Genomic DNA, 18,697 nt, shown 5'->3' on the forward strand with positions numbered 1-18,697 from the left:
CAAGGAGAGGCGGAGCAAGGGGTCAGGAACAAGGGCGCAAGGAGAGGCGGAGCAAGGGGTCAGGAACAAGGGCGCAAGGAGAGGCGGAGCAAGGGGTCAGGAACAAGGGCGCAAGGAGAGGCGGAGCAAGGGGTCAGGAACAAGGGCGCCAGGAGAGGCGGAGCAAGGGGTCACGAACAAGGGCGCCAGGAGAGGCGGAGCAAGGGGTCACGAACAAGGGCGCAAGGAGAGGCGGAGCAAGGGATCACGAACAAGGGCGCAAGGAGAGGTGGAGCAAGGGGTCAGAAACAAGGGAGGAAGGAGAGGCGGAGCAAGGGGTCAGGAACAAGGGCGCAAGGAGAGGCGGAGCAAGGGGTCAGGAACAAGGGCGCAAGGAGAGGCGGAGCAAGGGGTCAGAAACAAGGGAGCAAGGAGAGGCGGAGCAAGGGGTCAGAAACAAGGGCGCCGGGAGAGGCGGAGCAAGGGGTCAGGAACAAGGGCGCAAGGAGAGGCGGAGCAAGGGGTCAGGAACAAGGGCGCCGGGAAATGCAGAAAAAATGCAGGCTGCTAGTAGCTATTCTGCTCATGTGTGTGTGGATCCACAGAGCATTATGTGACACAGCGATTAAAGCACATTCACAGGCGTAAGGACAGCAGTACACCCTGGAGCAATCCGTATTGTTCGAAACAGGATCTGCCCAGTAGTATGTGCGTGTGCTGTGTACACAGAGCAACCTGAATAATCCACGAAGCCGTGTGCGTCCTGCTGTGAGGTGTCAAACTTGTGTGGGTGTGCACATTGTTTGGGTGAGGGTTCTGGGCCATTCCCCCCCCCCCCGGGCACATACTTTGGTGACAGGAGGGGGCCAAACTGGTGCCATTAAAATGAAATGAATGCCAGCTTTAGAAAAACCACACCCTTGGGGCTCCAACACTCCCATCTGGGGGGCCACATCTGCACCGCCACAAGGGACCAGAAGCCACTCAGTGAACCGGATCCCACACACAGACAGGCACAGACACAAAGACACAGACGCAAACCAATGACAGGGGACATTTGGTCCCCACAATATAATATAAACATGAGACACACACACACACACACACACACACACACACACACACACACACACATAGGCCAAACATCACGCACAGTGATGAACAGATTCTCGCTCAGAGGAAGGTCTCTTAGAAGGAAGTCGTTCGATATTGCAGCTGCTGTGAAATATGCTCATACACAGAAAACAGCCCACATTTGTTGTGCTAATAAGCTCTGTGCTCACAGTGTGATGGGGCCTCATTGTGGAGCACTGCTCATCATGTGTCAACTCACACATGCTACACGCACGTGCGCACACACACACACACACACGCGCGCACACACACACATTCCCATACAGGGTGTCTGAAATGCCATTCAGCAGAGTCCCCCATCAGCTACCCATCCTGTTCGTTCACAGCTATTGAATGTCACTTGTACAAACACTCGCTATTAAATCCCATCTCTCTCCCGTCATTTAAGCAGCAGCGAAAATCACCATAATTATCGCTGTTCTCGACACGGATGAGTACGGCGGCCAGGGAAGCTCAGGGAACGATTGACGCGGCAAATCTAAAATTAAACACAACACACGTAAACACCTACATAATAGGGGAAACATGCAATTATTTCCAATTAAGACGGCAGAATAGTCTGCAGTGAAGTCAACGTTCCACTCGGGAAGAGCTCGTGAGAAACCCGCTGAGAGAGGAACAGAGCCCAGTCCTCCGAGATCCATCTATACCATCATGGTTTCTGTGCCACTGTATCCAACTTGCACGGATAACGTGTCACCTCAAGGTGGTGCTCAGGGGTGCCACCACGGGGTGGGGGGCCACATGCTGTGCCTATGATCATGTGAGCCCCCCCCCATCCCGCTCCAGGTAATCCTGCTGATCTGTTGGCAGATACACAGCGAGTCTGAGAAATAGCAAACGCCCACATGGCACCCAGGCGCGCACCATTCAGACGGTGCAAACCAGGTTTGGGTTCAGATAATCCAGTACTCACTAGTACTGCTGGTTAACATACATTGTCAGTCTCGCCCCAGTCGGGTTCCTCTCATCCATGTAACAACAGAGGCCCGAACAGTCCATGTTGCAGGTGAATCTACACGGGTCACTAAAGTAGATCTAACTTCTACAAAAACATATTCGTATTCGAGAACCTCAGTGATTTCATCATGCCCGCTTTCTCCGGTAGGAGTATTTATAGATCCATAAAACAGCTAGCAGATTTTCCAGTGCCTGGTTTTAAAGAACAAACAGATTAAAAGCTGGAGCTGGAGAACACATTGTGTGTATCGACTGAGATCCCTCCGGGAGTGACTTGGTGCCCTATGCCCCGGAAACGCGTGGACGTCGCGTGATGCTGTGAAAAACAAGGACGTGCCGGGCCGGTTCTGCTGAGAGGACACACCGACCAGACCGAGACCGAGCTTTAGTAGCAAACGAACGGCCTGCCCTGTCCACAAAACCGCCAAGCCTGGGCATCTCCTGTCCGGAGAAACTGTGTCGCTTGGTGTATGCTCAGTGGACTGCCCCAATGCAGAATCTTCCAGAGGCCTGGTTCTACGGTCAGGCTTTGGCGGCCATTACAGCGATACGTTTATTCGGCATGTTAGAATCCCCGCATCATTGGTGCTCCGTCCCGCCGTCCCAGTGAGGCTCCGAGATACACGGCGCTACAATCACTGTGGGAGAGCAGCGCGCTTATTTTTACAAAATAATCCTGTCTCCCATTTTCATCTTCCCTGTTTCTTTTTTTTCTAAAAAACGGAGCAATCTGCAGTTGTAAAATCTCACACGAGAATGAAAAAAAAAGTCAGTTATCACCACGGAGACATGGGGGGGGGGGGGGGGGGCGCGGGGCCACTTAATGAGAGGCTCTTCGCACGACTGAGAATCGCTCCCTCTGTTTTCTCTTTTCCATTTCCCAAACTCCCACGGTGTCTTTAAACGTGGAGGATTCATTTTCCCTTGGCCCTTCTCGCTGAGCGCAGGTCCCACCGCTCTGTCATGCCTCAGATTTGCACCCTGAAATACACTTACTGTGACTGTCAGGAGCATGGGGGGCTGGTGGGGGGGGGGGGGGGGGCGACAGCCTCAGTTCTGCCAGTATGGGAAAGATGGCACCTTTCACCATCTGCTGTGAAACAGAAGGGGTGACGGCACAGCAGATGACAATCAGGATACCCCGAGAGGGGTCCTGCCAGTGGCGACACTAAGGGGGGAGCCCCTCCTGCCTGGGCCCCGCCACGCCCCAGAGTCCCGTGCGGCTCATCGGTCAGCCAGACGCCGTTAGCTTAGCCGTTTAGCTGCCAGCACCAGGATTAGCCTCTCTCGCACGCTGCCTCCTGTGCATGGCCTACTGAGCACTGGAAGCGTGCTTATCAGCATGGGGGGCTGTGGACAGTCAAGTACACAGCAGAACTAAAACCATACAGGGGGAACAAAATCTTGCCGCCCAAGGGCACTGTGTGTGTCGTTCAGCAGAGACTCCATTAGCCGTCAGTTTGGCAATGCTAATAGTACATTAGCATTCTTAAGGACAAATAAAGATACAGTAAATGTATGTACACTTGCATGTGGTTGGAGGAATAAGCGTATGAACAGAGATCCCCCACAAAGGACAGATGTCCAAGGGGAACGGACATGTCAAGGAATGAATTAAGGAACGATTCAGCATGGAATATTTCAGTGGCACGATCTCCAAAGATTCGATTTGCCAAATGTAGCCGTGGTTTCCTATCGTAACTTAACGATGTAACGCCGCACTGCCGCAGCACAGAGCGGCCGAGCCGCAAGTTTACACAGTCACCTCGCTTAAGGCTGCAGCAGCATGCCCTTCGTTCTGAGGCCCATAGCTGCCAGGAGCTGCCAGATGCTTGCTGTGTTTATGAAGACTCCCTGTTCTTCTTGGTAACTGGTGTTATGGTGTCATCTACTAATATCTGGTTCTTGGGCTACGCCCCTCTCCCGCTGCCTGGAGAGGCTGGGGCATTTGGGGCAAGCAAAGGATGGAGGAAAAGGTACTGTAAGTTGTTCATTAAAAAACTCATTAAGCTGGGATGTGATCCAGAGTCTAGCATGAAGATGGCCGCCGCTTCCGTCCCAGACCAGAGCATAAAGCTGGCCATTGCTGGCCCTCCTTTCCACCTTTACACAGCTTCAGAAAGCTACCAAACATCACACCCCAGCCAGCATCAGGCCTATCGAACACTCACTGCCTCAGTCAGGGCAACGGGAGACTTCATTCACAGCATTCCACATTACTGCCCACTTGAGACATCTTTATTCCGGACTATACCGCTTTTCTCTCTCTCTCTCCCTCATGCCTGATTGAATATTTCCTCCAAAAGTGCCCTGGTGCTGTTCTGGCACCTGGAGTGGGGGGTGGGGGGGCATGGTAAGGGCCGGCGTATTAAGCCACAGAGGCTCCTCTGAGATGTTTCTTCAGCAGGCTCAGTAATGGCTTGTTCAGCCTTCAGCTTTGCCTGAGTATCAGATGTTTGCCCTTCTGCGGTGTTTGAATAATGGCTTACTGAGCCATCCTCAGCATTTGAAGGGATGTTCAGCTTTATTTGCCTGCTGATGGAGGCTGTCGAGCACTTTGCCGGATTACCACACTGTCTGCATGCTCAGAAACGGGGCTGATGTAAAAACATACGACACAGGCCGTTTAAAGATGAGTGGGGTCTCTGTTCACCGCAGGGGTGAGTGGGCAGTATGTCACGTGACTCCTTCGCAGTATTAAGTCTTACATGGGCGACTGTGAGCGACAGGCCGCGATATCAATTCTGACTGCCATTGACAGCTCATCCCACCATTAGAGGGCGACGAAACGAAAGATGGTGAGGGAAGCTGCTCGGTTGCAGCGGCGGTGCTGACAGTGTTCGGGAGAGCCGAGAGAGAGCCAGAATATGGTGCGACGGTGTGGAATCCGCGGAAGTGAGGAACACTGCACTGCCTCTCGCTCACTTCCCAAGGCTCTGCTCTGCTCGGCTGAGAGTGGGAGACGTTCAGTTAAATGCAAAACTCAGGCAACGCCTGAACCAGAATGATGGATGGATGGGGGAGAAGAAAAGAAGAACAAAATCGAGGACATTTTTAAAATCAGATTTATCTGAATTCTTTGCCTAAACCTGCATGGATGCTGCCTGTGGTAATTAGCAGGGTTGTGATGTTATAGTCTAAGTAAAATGAATTAGGAAGGGAAAAAAAAAAAGATTTAATTAAATATGTTTGAAATTTGGTTTGAAGGTTTGGTTCTGAAAGTTCATCTCCAGTTTGCCGGTGATTCCCAGCGGCTCTGGGTTTCTCTGGAATCGTCCCTCGAAGCCTCCCACGCTTACAGCTTGACAAAAAAAACTAAACAAAACTGTAAACAGTGAGCAGGAAGCAATGGGGGGGGGGGGGCGCTGTTGAGGATGGACACTTTGGGACGGTGAGATGGGGCTCCTAGAGGACAGGCGAAGGCAGAGGAGAATAAATTATTAAGATGCTCAGCGATCACTTTCATCCAGGGATGAGCGACGCTGCGTCAAACTTTTTTATGCAGCTAGAAGTCGCAGCCAGATCCTAAAGAGCCACCTGCCACTCTGGTCCACTACAGTGAAGCAGAAGACAGACAGTGAAGGTAAACTTCACTGTGCCAAGCACACGGCACCAACTACTGTCACTTTTGGGAATGACCTCTGTTAGGGGGTGGGGGGTGCCAGACTGAGAAAAAGGGGATGCCACTGGAGTGGGGGGGTGGGCAGGGCTGAGGAGGTGTTTCTGTCTCAGTGCTAACAGTGGAAATTGAGTTACAGTAATAGGGGTGAGGTTGATGAATGTATAACGATGAGAGGAGGACTGCTGGGGTCGAGGTTCACAGCCCCTGTGGAGCCTCCAGAACTTTGGTGCGGTTAGTGCCTGGTGCAGCACCGTGCTTAATGAATTGACATTACGGTTGGATCAATGGTGGCCTTCTCAAGGCCTGGACGAGCGAGTTAATGAAGAGGGATTACTCTCTTACAGCCAAGGTTCAGCTGCTTCTGTCAGATCTGTCCTGACGATTACTCTTTTCTTTGACTTTAATAACATTTACAACAGCCATCGCAGTCATTCACTGTCTCTCACACACTGATACACGCACACGCACACACACAGGTTTGTAATTATGTCTTAGTCGGGACCCTCTACTCATTTCTGTGGGGATAACTCTAATCCCAACATGACGACCTTAGCCCCCACCCAGCCCTGACCTTAACCATAAGCAACCAAACAAAATATGAGACTTTTTTAGTTATTTTGATTGCATTCACAGGTCTTTGTGGGGACCTGAAAAATGACAGGTTTTTATTACACTGTGGGGAACATTTGGTCCCCATAATGTAATATAAGCATAATCCACAGAGCCACACACATATATATGGGGAAACCCGCAGCCTGTGTGATCACATGAACTCTTAGCTGTGTGTAAGAGTATTTATGCGTTTATGTCACTGCAGAATCAAACTGAGTGTTGATTTACGTCTATACATGTGTAACAATGGAGGTTAGGTATTTCATGTATGCGTTTCAGTACCGATCGTGTGTGAGATGGTGACGCCTGTGACCGAGGGCCACCTGTGGAAGCCTGCGCATGCATGCGGGGCGCTATAAAACACAGCAAGGTCGCTTTGCCCAGGATTTTGGCTCTCATCCCAAAGGCCTAGTATGCAGGGGGGGCTTCACTTTCCTGCCTGATCTCAGCCCAGAAACGCGCAGTGCGGCGCCTCTCCGCGACGTGTGTGAGGGGTCGCCGATAGTCGCTTGCAGACGGGGCCTGTGAAGCTGAATTATTTATCTCTCAAATCTAGGACAAGCAGTGTTTCGTATGCGAGGCAGGTGCCACGAGCACACATCTCTCTTAACGAGCCGGGGGGGGGGGGAACTGCGTTGAGGGCTACGTCTGAAATCACGCACAAAGAAGAGTGTTTAGGCCAATGGTGTGGGGGGCCCCAGTAAGCTATAGTTTGCAGATATTTCAAAGTACATGAAAATCATTTCCTTGGGTGGGGGGGGGGGGGGAATGGCATTTACAAACATTTCCATGAATCTTGGAAATAATTAGCAGCATCAGATTTGGTTTTTCATGCATCTGCGAGCCAAAGACCCCAAGAATAAAAGCAAAGAGTTACATTAACTAGCTTTGCTGGATCAGTTCATTAGAATGTACAGTAATTATAATAGTAATGATAATATGAAGGGGGGGGGGGGGGGCGACAGCCATGTAGGCAGCGCGTTAAGACCAGGCATTTCCCCTTTAAAGAATGAGCCCTTAATCACAGACTCTTTCCTTGAAGGACCTCCTGCTATGGCCTCCCTGGGGTCACTCTCCCACTCTGGGAAAGTCTCTTGTTGGCCAGGGAGCTTTGACCACCGCCTTGGCCCATCTTATAGACAGCGGCCCGCCTGGCACGCCGCAACAAAAGCATGAGTTTACAGCTTCCACACACACAACTGTCACGTGGATCTGAAACAAAAGTGACAGGTTTTCAGGTCACTCGAGAAAACAGTAGGATTACGGTAAAAGAATTTGGGAGGAAATGATCAGTGCACCCAGGGAAATGTGTCTGGTTGGTGTTGGACGAGCTTCACGTCAGTATATTCTTCAAGCAGTATAGACTTGGCAGTATAATTAAGGCCCAGAATGAAGAATGTGCCTGATCGCTGAGATTTTTACGAGCATGATGAATGGGTGAACCTGCTCGCAGGGTCTCGCTTTTTCCACGGAATCCAAAGGCTCATTTACACTCGCTTACGGTGGGCTATGAGGGGCGTGGCCAAAACTCACGCAAGATAAACACAGCAAAGCATATTTGTAAATAGATTAAGTGGCTATTAAGCATCCATTAAAGATTTTCACCTAAAATCCAGCGAATAAGCCACTTTCTAGAGTGTTCTTTCAGTCTCTTCCTCGCCATGCTGTGCGTCAGCAGATGGCACCCAGGTCCCCGCCTGCATTCCAGTTGCACACCAGTGCTGATTTGGATGGGCTATTTTTAGACTCCAATCCCATTCTCCATCATGGGGGGAGCCCCCACCCCCCACACCTGTCTCTGGTGAGAGCCACTCGCCAACATTCTGTCATCGCATGAAGTCCCTCGTGGCTTGCATCGCCCCAGGTTTCGGCCTTGCACAAGCTGTTTCTCGACCTGTGGCACCAGCACCCCCACCCCCTATTGCAAATCTGGAGGGGAACGGCTGTTGTACCCACGGGAGAGGTCATTAAAATTTCCCTCAGTTAATGTGCACCTTTACACACAGGAAGAACTATGACTTGAGCATCTGCTAAGTGAATAAAAATGACAGTAATGAATCCAGCTAATCCGGAGCTGGACACGGTTCAGATCCGAGTTCATGGATTGGTCCAGGTCCAGGCCTGTATTCAGAACAGGAAGGCACCTCACTAGGCAGGAACCTGCTCTCAGGATGGGCCCACAGAACCACATGGAGCCGGGAGCTGGTTGTAGCCTAGAGCACTTTTCCCTGGAAGTGCCCTATAGTAGGGAGAGGCGAGGAAGGCTGTCCAAGTTGGAGAGGAACTGCCCCTAGTCTTCGAAGCCAAAGTCATGGCCAGAGCACGGAGAATGAGGGACAGGTGGGACTTATCAGTATGGGTGCTGATTACCTGCCCCCCCAGCCCCCACTTCACTGACAGGTTCCTCAGAAACAGACACCAAAGTGGCTTCAGGGCTCAGAGCGTGAAGGATAAAGTCCCAGAAGGAGCTGTACTGTGGCACCAGCAGCTATAGAAGAATTCGGCTCAGAAGCCGGATAATAACCACCCCCCCCCACCCCCGTTCCACTGTGTTTACACTTACACCGGGCTCTGACTAACCGAGTAGGGCTCCATCTTGTGCGCTCAAAATGGCAATAAATTGTACTCATTTACTCTAGGTAATAAACAAATCCACAAATTACAGAGGGTAAAGTCGGGAAATAGCCCATTGAAATTTCTGGCTGCTGGAATCTAAGTTGAGTGTCGTTGCATTATGCCAGCAGCATCCAGTGTCCATGTGCAGTGACGAGGCATCACAGACAGAGAGACAGACAGGCAGACAGACAGACAGAATCCTGGCAACGCTCAGCGAGCAAGCAACTTACATCCTGCTGAGACGCACCATGCAGAAGGCCTCCAACACAGCAGGGGTCCTCACCTCTCAGACCTTAATGACTCATGGAAGTTTCTCAAGGAAAAAGATCAATTTTCTGCAAATGTCATGCAGCTCCCTAATGGGGCCTCAGCATCTCTCTGACCTTCCACTCTTGCTGTGTCATGTTTTTATTTTTCCTTTTGAGTTTAAGACCATGACTTCATTTCCCAGAGTGCACCAGTATATTCACTTTACTAAGTATGTTCCTAAAGGGACCAGAAGCATAAAGCAAGAAACTTTGGTACATAGAGCACTGCACAGTGCTACATATGTGACAAGCGTAAACTGGTTCTTAGAGTTGCACATCTTAATTCAGGAAGGCAGTATGTTTCGAACAGCCTGCATTTATACTATGTCGTTAATCATCTGCCCTTAGGAACTACCAGCCCCATTCTGAATGCTGACGTGCCTATTTAATCTCTGCTGCATGCTCACTCAACAAGGTCAAGACTTATGACCTGACAAAAGTGCATCCCTTCATAAAATTGAGGGTTAGATTGAAACTGGGTACTGAGATTAGTATTTAAGTCTATTCATAAGTCACGAGCAAGACTGTTGTGCGGGAATGTGGCCCAATCAAGGCCCCCAGGAACCTGTGAAATAGATTTTGTTATTTTGTGTTTTTTTCCCCTCTCTTCCCCTCCTCATCAGCAAAAGCAGGTCATTCATGAAAAGCGCATTTCATTGATATTCCACCGGGTTGCGCTATACCGCCTCATTAGGGATCATTCATGAGAGGCGCATTTCATTGATATTCCACCAGGTTGCGCTATACCGCCTCATTAGGGATCATTCATGAGAAGCACATTTCATTGATATTCCACCGGGCTGCACTGTAGCGCCTGACTGGGGATCTACACCTTCATGCCTCTTGTTTATTCGGTGACAGGCTGACCCGAGGTCAGCAGGGGTCAACCATCAGCCACGACCATGGCTCCTTAATCATTCTCTAAGTGACGAGCAACCAGCACCATCTGTCATAAGCAGCATGGGGTCTTGTGGACACAGTGGGACAGGGTTTGTGCGGCCAGCATCCACCACACTGACAAAGCACTCTGTCCTGCCTTCAGAACGATACTCCCCTGGCCATCGATTCTGGGAGTCAGTGGGATGACAGTGTCACAGTCCATCCAAAGCTGTGTGAATCAGAGGCTTTTGAGAGAAAGACTGAGTAATTGTGCCTCCACACTCTGCTTTATTTCCTACCCCCCCCACACCTGCTGTCTCCCCAGTTCCCCCCTCCCAATAACAGCACTTTACCATACTCCCATCCCTCAATCAGGTCCACTCAATTCACCCTTTGTTTGGATTAGACTTAGGGTCAAACAACACAAAAAAACCAATTAAAATTAATGACAAATTCAGATACAAAGACGCAATATAAAGATAAAAGACTCTGGGAATGTCAGAGGATAAAATCTCAAACCAAAGCCTGAGGTGGGCTTAGGGAGAGAGAAGCTTTTTCCTGGCCCACCACCGGCGAGAACATGCCAGCATGTTAAACCCACTGGAGTAGGAAAGACCAGCCTGGTGTATCAGCATTCATCTGTAGTTCAGTGACACTTTGTTGTCATTCTCCAAGGCAGATCCATTTTCCCCCTGAATTATCAACAGCACGGCTGCAAGACGACTACAATCTACTTAGTATACATTACATGGTACCAATATGATGTTGGGTTAAACTCCGCACACCTAGAGATGTAAGTTGAGGGATTTGATGCTAAGATTATGCAATTCCTTGGTAAGACCCCACCTAGAATATTGTGTGGTCACCATACCTTAAGAAGGACATTGCTGCCTTGGAAATGGTTCAATGTAGGGCTACGAGAATGATACCTGGTCTTAGAGGAATGTCTTATGAGGAGACGTTAGCTGAATCAGTTCAACCTTGAGCAAAAAAGACTAAGGGGGGGACATGATCCAGGTATATGAGATTCTTATATCAAGTATACATATTGAGAAACACCCATAGACTACAGCTCAGCTCAGAAGACATTTAGAAGGTGTGGAAGCTGAAGTAGTTAAAATGAGCTCCCCTTTTCAAATGGTACAGTCCACAGCTGACCATCCAGTGGTATAACACCTATACTGAAAGTAAACTAAGAACACAAGAAAAAAACCACCATGACACGACACGAAGGCAATATGTGGGGGGCTGTGGAGGGGGGGGGTCTATGCGTGTCTAAATCGATTAGCTCCTGGGCTGCAGATTAAATGACTTTGTCTATCTTAGTGGGATCTACCCGCATTCCTCCATTTTCCACTGATTCGGAGTTTCATACTTAATTAATTGCTAGACATTAGCATGTATCAAATATTGCGCAGTGCAGGCCTGTTAAACTTCATAATTTCTCGAAACGGTCAGAGTTGGTTAGTCAATAGCAGGAGGACTAAGAAATATGTGTGTGTGTGAGTGTCGGGGGGGGGGGCGGGGGGGGCTGAGACGTGTTCTGCTACAAACTCTTATTATGATACCCGAGTGGCACAGCCCAGGTTAACATACTCACAAATGGAGGGGGACCTTCACAGCATTAAGCAAGCAGCTGGGGGCGCAGACAAACACTGTGGTTTCCTGTGTATTTATGTCTGACACCACCTATGTCACACCACCAACCTTACCAGCCCTGGAGCCAAACAGCACAATTCAAAGAGCAGGTTTCTAACTTGATACGTGTCCCGCGTATCTCCCAGGAGCAGAGGAACGTCACTAACCCTGACCAGAGACCTTTCTGTTGAGACGTGCCCAGGAAGCACGTCGTTCTGATAAGGAAAACCAAATCTTTGGGCTCCTCCCCCTGCCCCTGGCCCTCCCCCTCCCCCTGCCCCTGCGCTCTCCCTGCCGCGTCCGCCCACATCAGCGGGATTACCTGTGGCGCCTTGTGAGAACGCAGTGCCTTAGTGGCTCCAGAGCAAACCAGCTAGCGGGAGCCTTCAGAACCAGAGCAGACCGGTTCCGGCACACAGCCTATTGTGACTGCGAGTTCTGTCGGGTCTGAGAGAGACTACATGTATAAGGGGGGAGGTGTAACAGCTGGGGCAGAGACGAAGGCGGCGAGATCGGGCTCAGCCTTTCCTAACAGGCCTCGGCTAGAGCCCCGTGATTCCAGAATCCGTGTGACACGTCTCTCTCCCGTGGTGCCGCGTGAAGCGGAACGCGTTGCACTTGCACACCACAGCGGAGACACTCCATTTTTAACAGGGTGGACTGTACGGATTTCACGTTTGGGTTCATAGCAGCAAGTCGAGCAGCAGAGCCTGGGCACATGATGCACAGAAGAGTAGAATCAGCCAGGAAAGCACCAAACCCTAAGCTGAAGGCTGAGACACTGCCTTCACAGGGCATACAAAATGCCAGTGATACAGCAAAGGAGAAAAATTCATAAGGTATTGATACTGAGAGCTGAATTACAATGCGTTTTTGTGACTGGAAGGCTAAGTAACACTGCAGGGCTGGGTGTTCCCAACCCACTCTCTGGGGGAGGAGCTTGCATATTCTCTGAGTCACATGGGTGTCCTCCTGGAATAGGGTTAACTGCCGACTATACCGCCCGTATTGGCCCTGCAATGGACCGACATCCGATCCAGGGTGGAGACCAGCCTGTGGCACCGGGATACGCCCAAGGCCCCCTGTCACTTTGCCCAGGAGAAGCAGGTGGGCAGGGAGGCAGGCGGCTTTTACAGTGACAGCCACTGGTTTGTGGTCTCAGTGCCGTTTCAATACTGATCAGCGGAGCGAGCGTTTCACTGGCACGTAGGGATGGGGGGGTGCCTGATGTGGGTGACACACTGTGAGAGGTGGGGGACGTCATCTCAAAGGCAGCGGCACACCACAGTTCACCGATGGGAGGGGCACATATTTCATTTAGATAAATATGCCCGTCTCCTGGGAGAAAGTACACACCCCTGAATCCAAACACAGGATTACAGCAATGCCGGGGGCAGCTGAACTGTGGGAATGAGACTCGGAACAGCGAACAGGAAAGCGGGGGGCACACAGATAGATAAATTACAGGCTGGACTCTAATCACGGTGTGAAATTTCAGCCGCTGTCCTGAACCCCCACAAAATAAGCCCAGCGATAGGCTCTGCACCTCTGGGACAGTCTGGCCAGATGCCAGGCAAACGGTGATATGCTCCTCCGAGGTCAACACGAGATGCCCTTACTGCGCGGGGAGAGGCGGAAGCCCGAATTTACGGCCCCGATGACTTGTGGCGGTCAGACGGGAGGCACAGACAGCTGCCCTCCGAGCGAAGGGCGGGGATCAGGAAGGATAGATCAGGCGTATTAATATGCAGAGTCCAAATAGTAACCAACATAAAGGTTATCAGATTAAGCAAAATCAACAACAGGAGAAACCAAATTAAGATTAAAGAATTACAGGGAGCTTAGTTACAACCGCGGATAGGGAGAGCTAATCAGCTATCCTCTACAGCTGCAGACACAGATAAGGCTGTAACGGCTTGTTGTTGGCAACAACAGACAGGTGTCCGGCACAGTCCAAAGAGCCCTGCTACGGCAGAGGCGGACATGAGTGGGAAAGCACTTTGGGTTTAGCGACAGGCAATGGGCCAGACTTAACATGGGACAGAGCCACTGGGTCACACCACAGCAACATGCTAATCCCAACAAGGTGTAAGCAGCGGTCCTTCAGCGCCCAGCTTCCGTCATCCTTCTCAGTGCTTTAACCGTCTACTACCACATCAGGTTTGACTTCCTTTACCTCTGCTTTACATTCCAAGGTCTTGCTCAGCCGCCTCAATCTTAATGTTCTCATAATATCTCTCTTTCCCAAGTCTCCAAATTCACACCAGCAATACATTCAATATCAGGATAGTTCTGTAAACCAACCAGAAACTGGGCTGCTGTAAACAGAGGCCTCTCAGGTCAGTGCCCAGCTCCGGCAGATCTGGAGGATAACCAGCCTTGTTCCCTGTACTGTCTCCCCATCCCCTGCGGGCTACAGGCTGCGGGCTGGAGGTTCTGCTGGTCCTGTGGGGTTTGGAGCTGTCCTGGTCCTGCCCGCGACACTGCATCTGTTACACTGCACCCAGCACCGTCAGCTGCCAGGCGCACAACTTCCAGTCGGTCCCCGAGGGCATCCCGGCAGACAGCGAGCGCATCTTCCTACAGAACAACCGCATCAGGAAGCTGCAGCGTGGCCACTTCAGCGCCACCACAGTCACCCTGTGGATCTACTCCAACAACATCAGCTACATTGAGCCATCCACCTTCCTGGGCTTCAGTCTGCTGGAGGAGCTGGACCTGGGTGACAACCGGCACCTGCGGGCCCTACCGCCGGACACCTTTCATGGGCTGGGCCGGCTGCATGCCCTGCACCTGTACCGCTGTGGCCTGAGCGCCCTGCCCCCTGGAATCTTCCAGGGCCTCAGGAATCTGCAGTACCTCTACTTGCAGGTAAGGAGGAGGCCGGCTCGAACCTTATACCTGAGCGAACGTTAATCCCCCAGCAACCGCTGAGATGGGTACGGGATACGTGTGTCGAGATAAGCCTCAGGTCGGCGTGTTACGTCCAAAGCTACCGGTGTAGCTGCAGATAAGGCTCTCAAGTCTATTAACACTGGCTATTCTGTTCTTTTGATGTAATATTTAAAGCACACCGTTGACCTCGCTGTTCATTTTGTCCGTAAGTCCACTACAGTGTTAAGATGAGGGCGTGTTTTTATACGGCAAGCCAATTTAGCTGAAGGTGTGACTGCGGGGAGCCAGATGCAGGGAAAACAGGCACCTTCTGATGCACTTTGGTTACGCATGACTAAAAGCCATTCGGTTTGAGACTCAAATGCCTGTTGACATGTTACTGCGTCACGGTGGTTCAGAGGTGTCCCGCTGTGTCCTCCAGGACAACCACCTGGAGCTGCTGCAGGATGACCTGTTCGTGGATCTGCAGAACCTGAGTCACCTCTTCCTGCATGGGAACCGGCTGTGGAGCTTGCACCAGAACACGTTCCGTGGGCTGCGGGCACTCGATCGCCTGCTGCTGCACCACAACCGGCTGCAGTGGGTCGACCGGCTGGCCTTCCACGACATGCAGCGGCTCACCACGCTCTACCTGTTCAACAACTCGCTGACCCAGTTGCCCGCTGAGTGCCTGGCCCAGCTGCCCGCCCTCGAGTACCTCAGGCTCAACGACAACCCCTGGGACTGCAGCTGCAGGGCACTGCTGCTCTGGGATTGGCTGCGCCGCTTCCGGGGCTCCACCTCCGAGGTGGGCTGCCATGAGCCGCCGGGGCTGGCCGGCCGGGACCTGAAGCAGCTACGAAGAGAGGAGCTGCCCACGTGCTCAGGGTCCGAGTCACTCCACCAGAGCAAGGCGGGCCCTCGATCAGGGACCGACACGGTCTCCCTGAAGGAGGGCCAGCCACCGCCGTACGCCGGACGTGAGGCGCTCACGCCGCCCTCCCCCCTGCCACACCCACCTCCAGCCAGTTCGGGGCCTCCCCCTGGGGGCGCTTCTGCGCAGAGGCCCAGAAACTGCACACGGCAGCGTGCCAGGGGGGGCAAGGCCAAGGGGCAGAATGGGGTGCACGCCCTGAAGGAGATGACCGGTAAGGAGTATCTACCTCCTGACTTTGGACCAGAGGACAGTAAATATAACCATGGTATCGCCGACGGTGTTCCCCCACGCAGAAAGCACAAGTGCACTCCCCGGACGTCCATGCGCCCCCCCAGTGGAGTCCTGCAGGCCACCAACCAGGCGATGTGCTGCCGGTCCCAACACCTGCTCTGTGCTGTGCTGGGAATCCTTGTGCCCTTAACTTCTGTCATACTGCGCTGAGCCAACAGGGGGCGTCTCTGACTCCCAACAATCTAGCCTTCATACTCACTTTAACCCCAGCACTCACGGGCCTGTTTGTGTGTATGTGTGAGCTTGTGCGTGGGCATAAAAGAGAACTTTAGCGTAACTGCGTCCACGTGAGAAGCTCATTACTCCGAGACTGGATTCGAGAGAATGGCTGTTACTCTTGGCTTCGGCCGTCTGTCAGATGAGGCATTTGGAGTCTCGTTGTCCAGGTACTAACGGACAAGAGGCATGGGCTGGACGGCCACTGACCGCCATCGGTGACATCTAACCCTGCGCTAAGGACTCCATTGTTAGCACGCCATCTACAGTTCAAAAGGGAGACGGCACTCGAAAGACGCAGTAAAGAAATGAAACAGGCTGGAAGTTGAGTCTGGGCTTTCAGAAAAGGGATTGAAAAGCCTTCATCCATTACTAATGTGCAGAAAATTTTACCAAATGCCAAGACTTTACCGCGTTACTCATTTTTACGGCCAGTTACTGTGTGCAGCACGTGTGAGCATTGGCAGGCGGTGTGCAGGTAGATCCAGGAGGGGACAGCAAAGGCTCGGAAGGTTGGCTGGGTTTTTCCTGTAATTCTGTCCCATCTCTGCTCTACCAAATGAAGGCTACGAATCCTTGGAATAGCCAATGAAACATAAGAGTCTGTAGAGAAAGCGCACCCCCCAGAAGAATCTGCCCTCCTCTAGCAGCGAATCAAAGCGCTTATCACCCTTCCCGATTGATTTTAATTGGCCACGGTGCATAAATGAGGGTTTGCCGGGGCCATCGGGGGGAACGGTCAAGGGCGACACGTCCCTTCCCATGGAACATCTGACTTCATGCATAATAAAAACAGGCTAAATAAAAGCCTGCCTTCAAATTTTACAAAAAGCACAGGTAACAACTCACAACCCATCTCATAACGGAACTTCATAGATGGGTAGTAACAACAAAATATTAAGAAATAATAAAAAATGAACATGTAAATCTAAAGAAATGACTCTTTGCTGCAAACGTGACACGGAAGCCCTGGAGGGCGGGTAACCCAGCATGGAGGCACAGAGGTCCTGGGTGCAGATGCAGACCTCAGACACACCTCTGCATCGGCAGGATACTGCTGTCAAGCAGGGAGGTGCTGCAGCCAAGAGGGGCGTGGCCACCCGCTGGGCGTGGCCAGGGGATGGGCATGGCCACTGGATGGGCGTGACCACGGGATGCACAAACAAGAGATACGACGCCCCCATCTGTGGACTGGTGGGGATTTCATGCCTCCAAAGCTAGATTATTCCGAGACTGTTTGTACTGATGTGAACTGTACCATTACTGCTAATAAGATGAGTAATTACCGTGCCGATATTAACCATCAGTTATCATGAAAATTACAATTAATGACATTAACAGGGTTCCAGTTTCCAAGAGAGAGCAGTATATTTATTTACATTTATTTTTAGTTCTTTTTGTAAGGTTCTCAGCACCATTTTCAAAAAAAAAGCCCAGTCCTGTGTACTTATCCTTATTTTGAATCATTACTGAAGAATAATACAGAGATGTTTATAAAAGATATTAAAGATTATATATATATATATATATCTCCTTGTGTTAAGGACAGCTGCCTGTGAGTCTCTCGGGGGGGGGGGGGGGGGGGGTTGCTGAGGATTACTGCTGTCTTTCCGTCTTGGGTATTAATTAGAAACAGACTGTCAGCAGGTTTGCACCTCCCATCGTTTTTCCCTTCCATCTACCCCACTGCGCAAACTGCCCACTCCAGTGGTAAAAGATGCCCCCCCCCCCACCACAGACAGACTCACATCAGGATCTGCTCATTCAGCTCTATTTAGAAAGAGACCGAGACCAAAAGCAATTGCGTTCTGTGTCGCCTCAGCATGGGACTCGCACACTTACTGAAAGTCCGGCATCTCAGAGGCATCTGGACTCAGTGAGAATCGCTTATAAAGCAGCAGCACCATTTATCAGAGTGTCACAGCAAATCTGCACATATTCCAGGTTATTACTATTAATGCAAAGCTAGAACATAAATTCTATTCCCTACCTCTTCACCCCCCCCCCCCCCCCCCACTCCATGCCGTGATGGAAACTTATCCACCATTGAGTGCGCAATTGCATTTTTTTCAAATATATATATCCTGTTAAATGAAAAAGGAATAAGATTAGTTATATGCATGGCTGACGATGGGTCCGGATTCACGTTTAAACTGTTGAGCTGCTGCTCACCAGCTAATGGGGGTGTTGCCCCCCCATTATTGCGAGGCGCTGACCTCAGTCACCCCAGTCAGCCGAAATTACACCCAGGCCCAGGTGACACAGGACACCCGGCCCTCTCTTTGTGCAGCTCATTACATCATTGGTCATGCACCGGATCCACACCTGGGTGTCAGTGTCTCGGGAGACACCTGTATCCAGAAGAGGCGACTAGGTAAACCCACAGACACAGCCGGGGGGGGGGCAGATAGACCCGCAGACACAGCTGGGGGGGGGGGGCAGATAGACCCGCAGACACAGCTGGGGGGGGGGGGGGGCAGATAGACCCGCAGACACAGCCGGGGGGGGGGGGGGGGGGGCAGACAGACCCGCAGACACAGCCACGAGGGGGGGGGGGCAGTTAAACCCGCAGACACAGCTGGGGGGGGGGGGCAGATAAACCCACAGACACAGCTGGGGGGGGGGGGGGGC

General features: G+C 51.5%; 1 protein-coding gene across 1 annotated transcript in view; it reads left to right on the forward strand.

The window, feature by feature from the left end:
• Positions 1-17,569, forward strand: part of rtn4rl1b (reticulon 4 receptor-like 1b) — an 86,673-nt gene extending 69,104 nt beyond the window's left edge. The window contains exons 2-3 of the mRNA XM_048981347.1: positions 14,168-14,619; positions 15,065-17,569. Of these exons, the coding sequence (XP_048837304.1) occupies positions 14,168-14,619; positions 15,065-16,000 (1,388 nt within the window). The 3' untranslated portion in view covers positions 16,001-17,569. The remainder of the gene's footprint in view (positions 1-14,167; positions 14,620-15,064) is intronic.
• The last annotated feature ends 1,128 nt before the right edge of the window (positions 17,570-18,697 follow it).

Source organism: Brienomyrus brachyistius, chromosome 17, assembly GCF_023856365.1.
Source record: "Brienomyrus brachyistius isolate T26 chromosome 17, BBRACH_0.4, whole genome shotgun sequence".
Lineage (NCBI taxonomy): Eukaryota > Metazoa > Chordata > Actinopteri > Osteoglossiformes > Mormyridae > Brienomyrus > Brienomyrus brachyistius.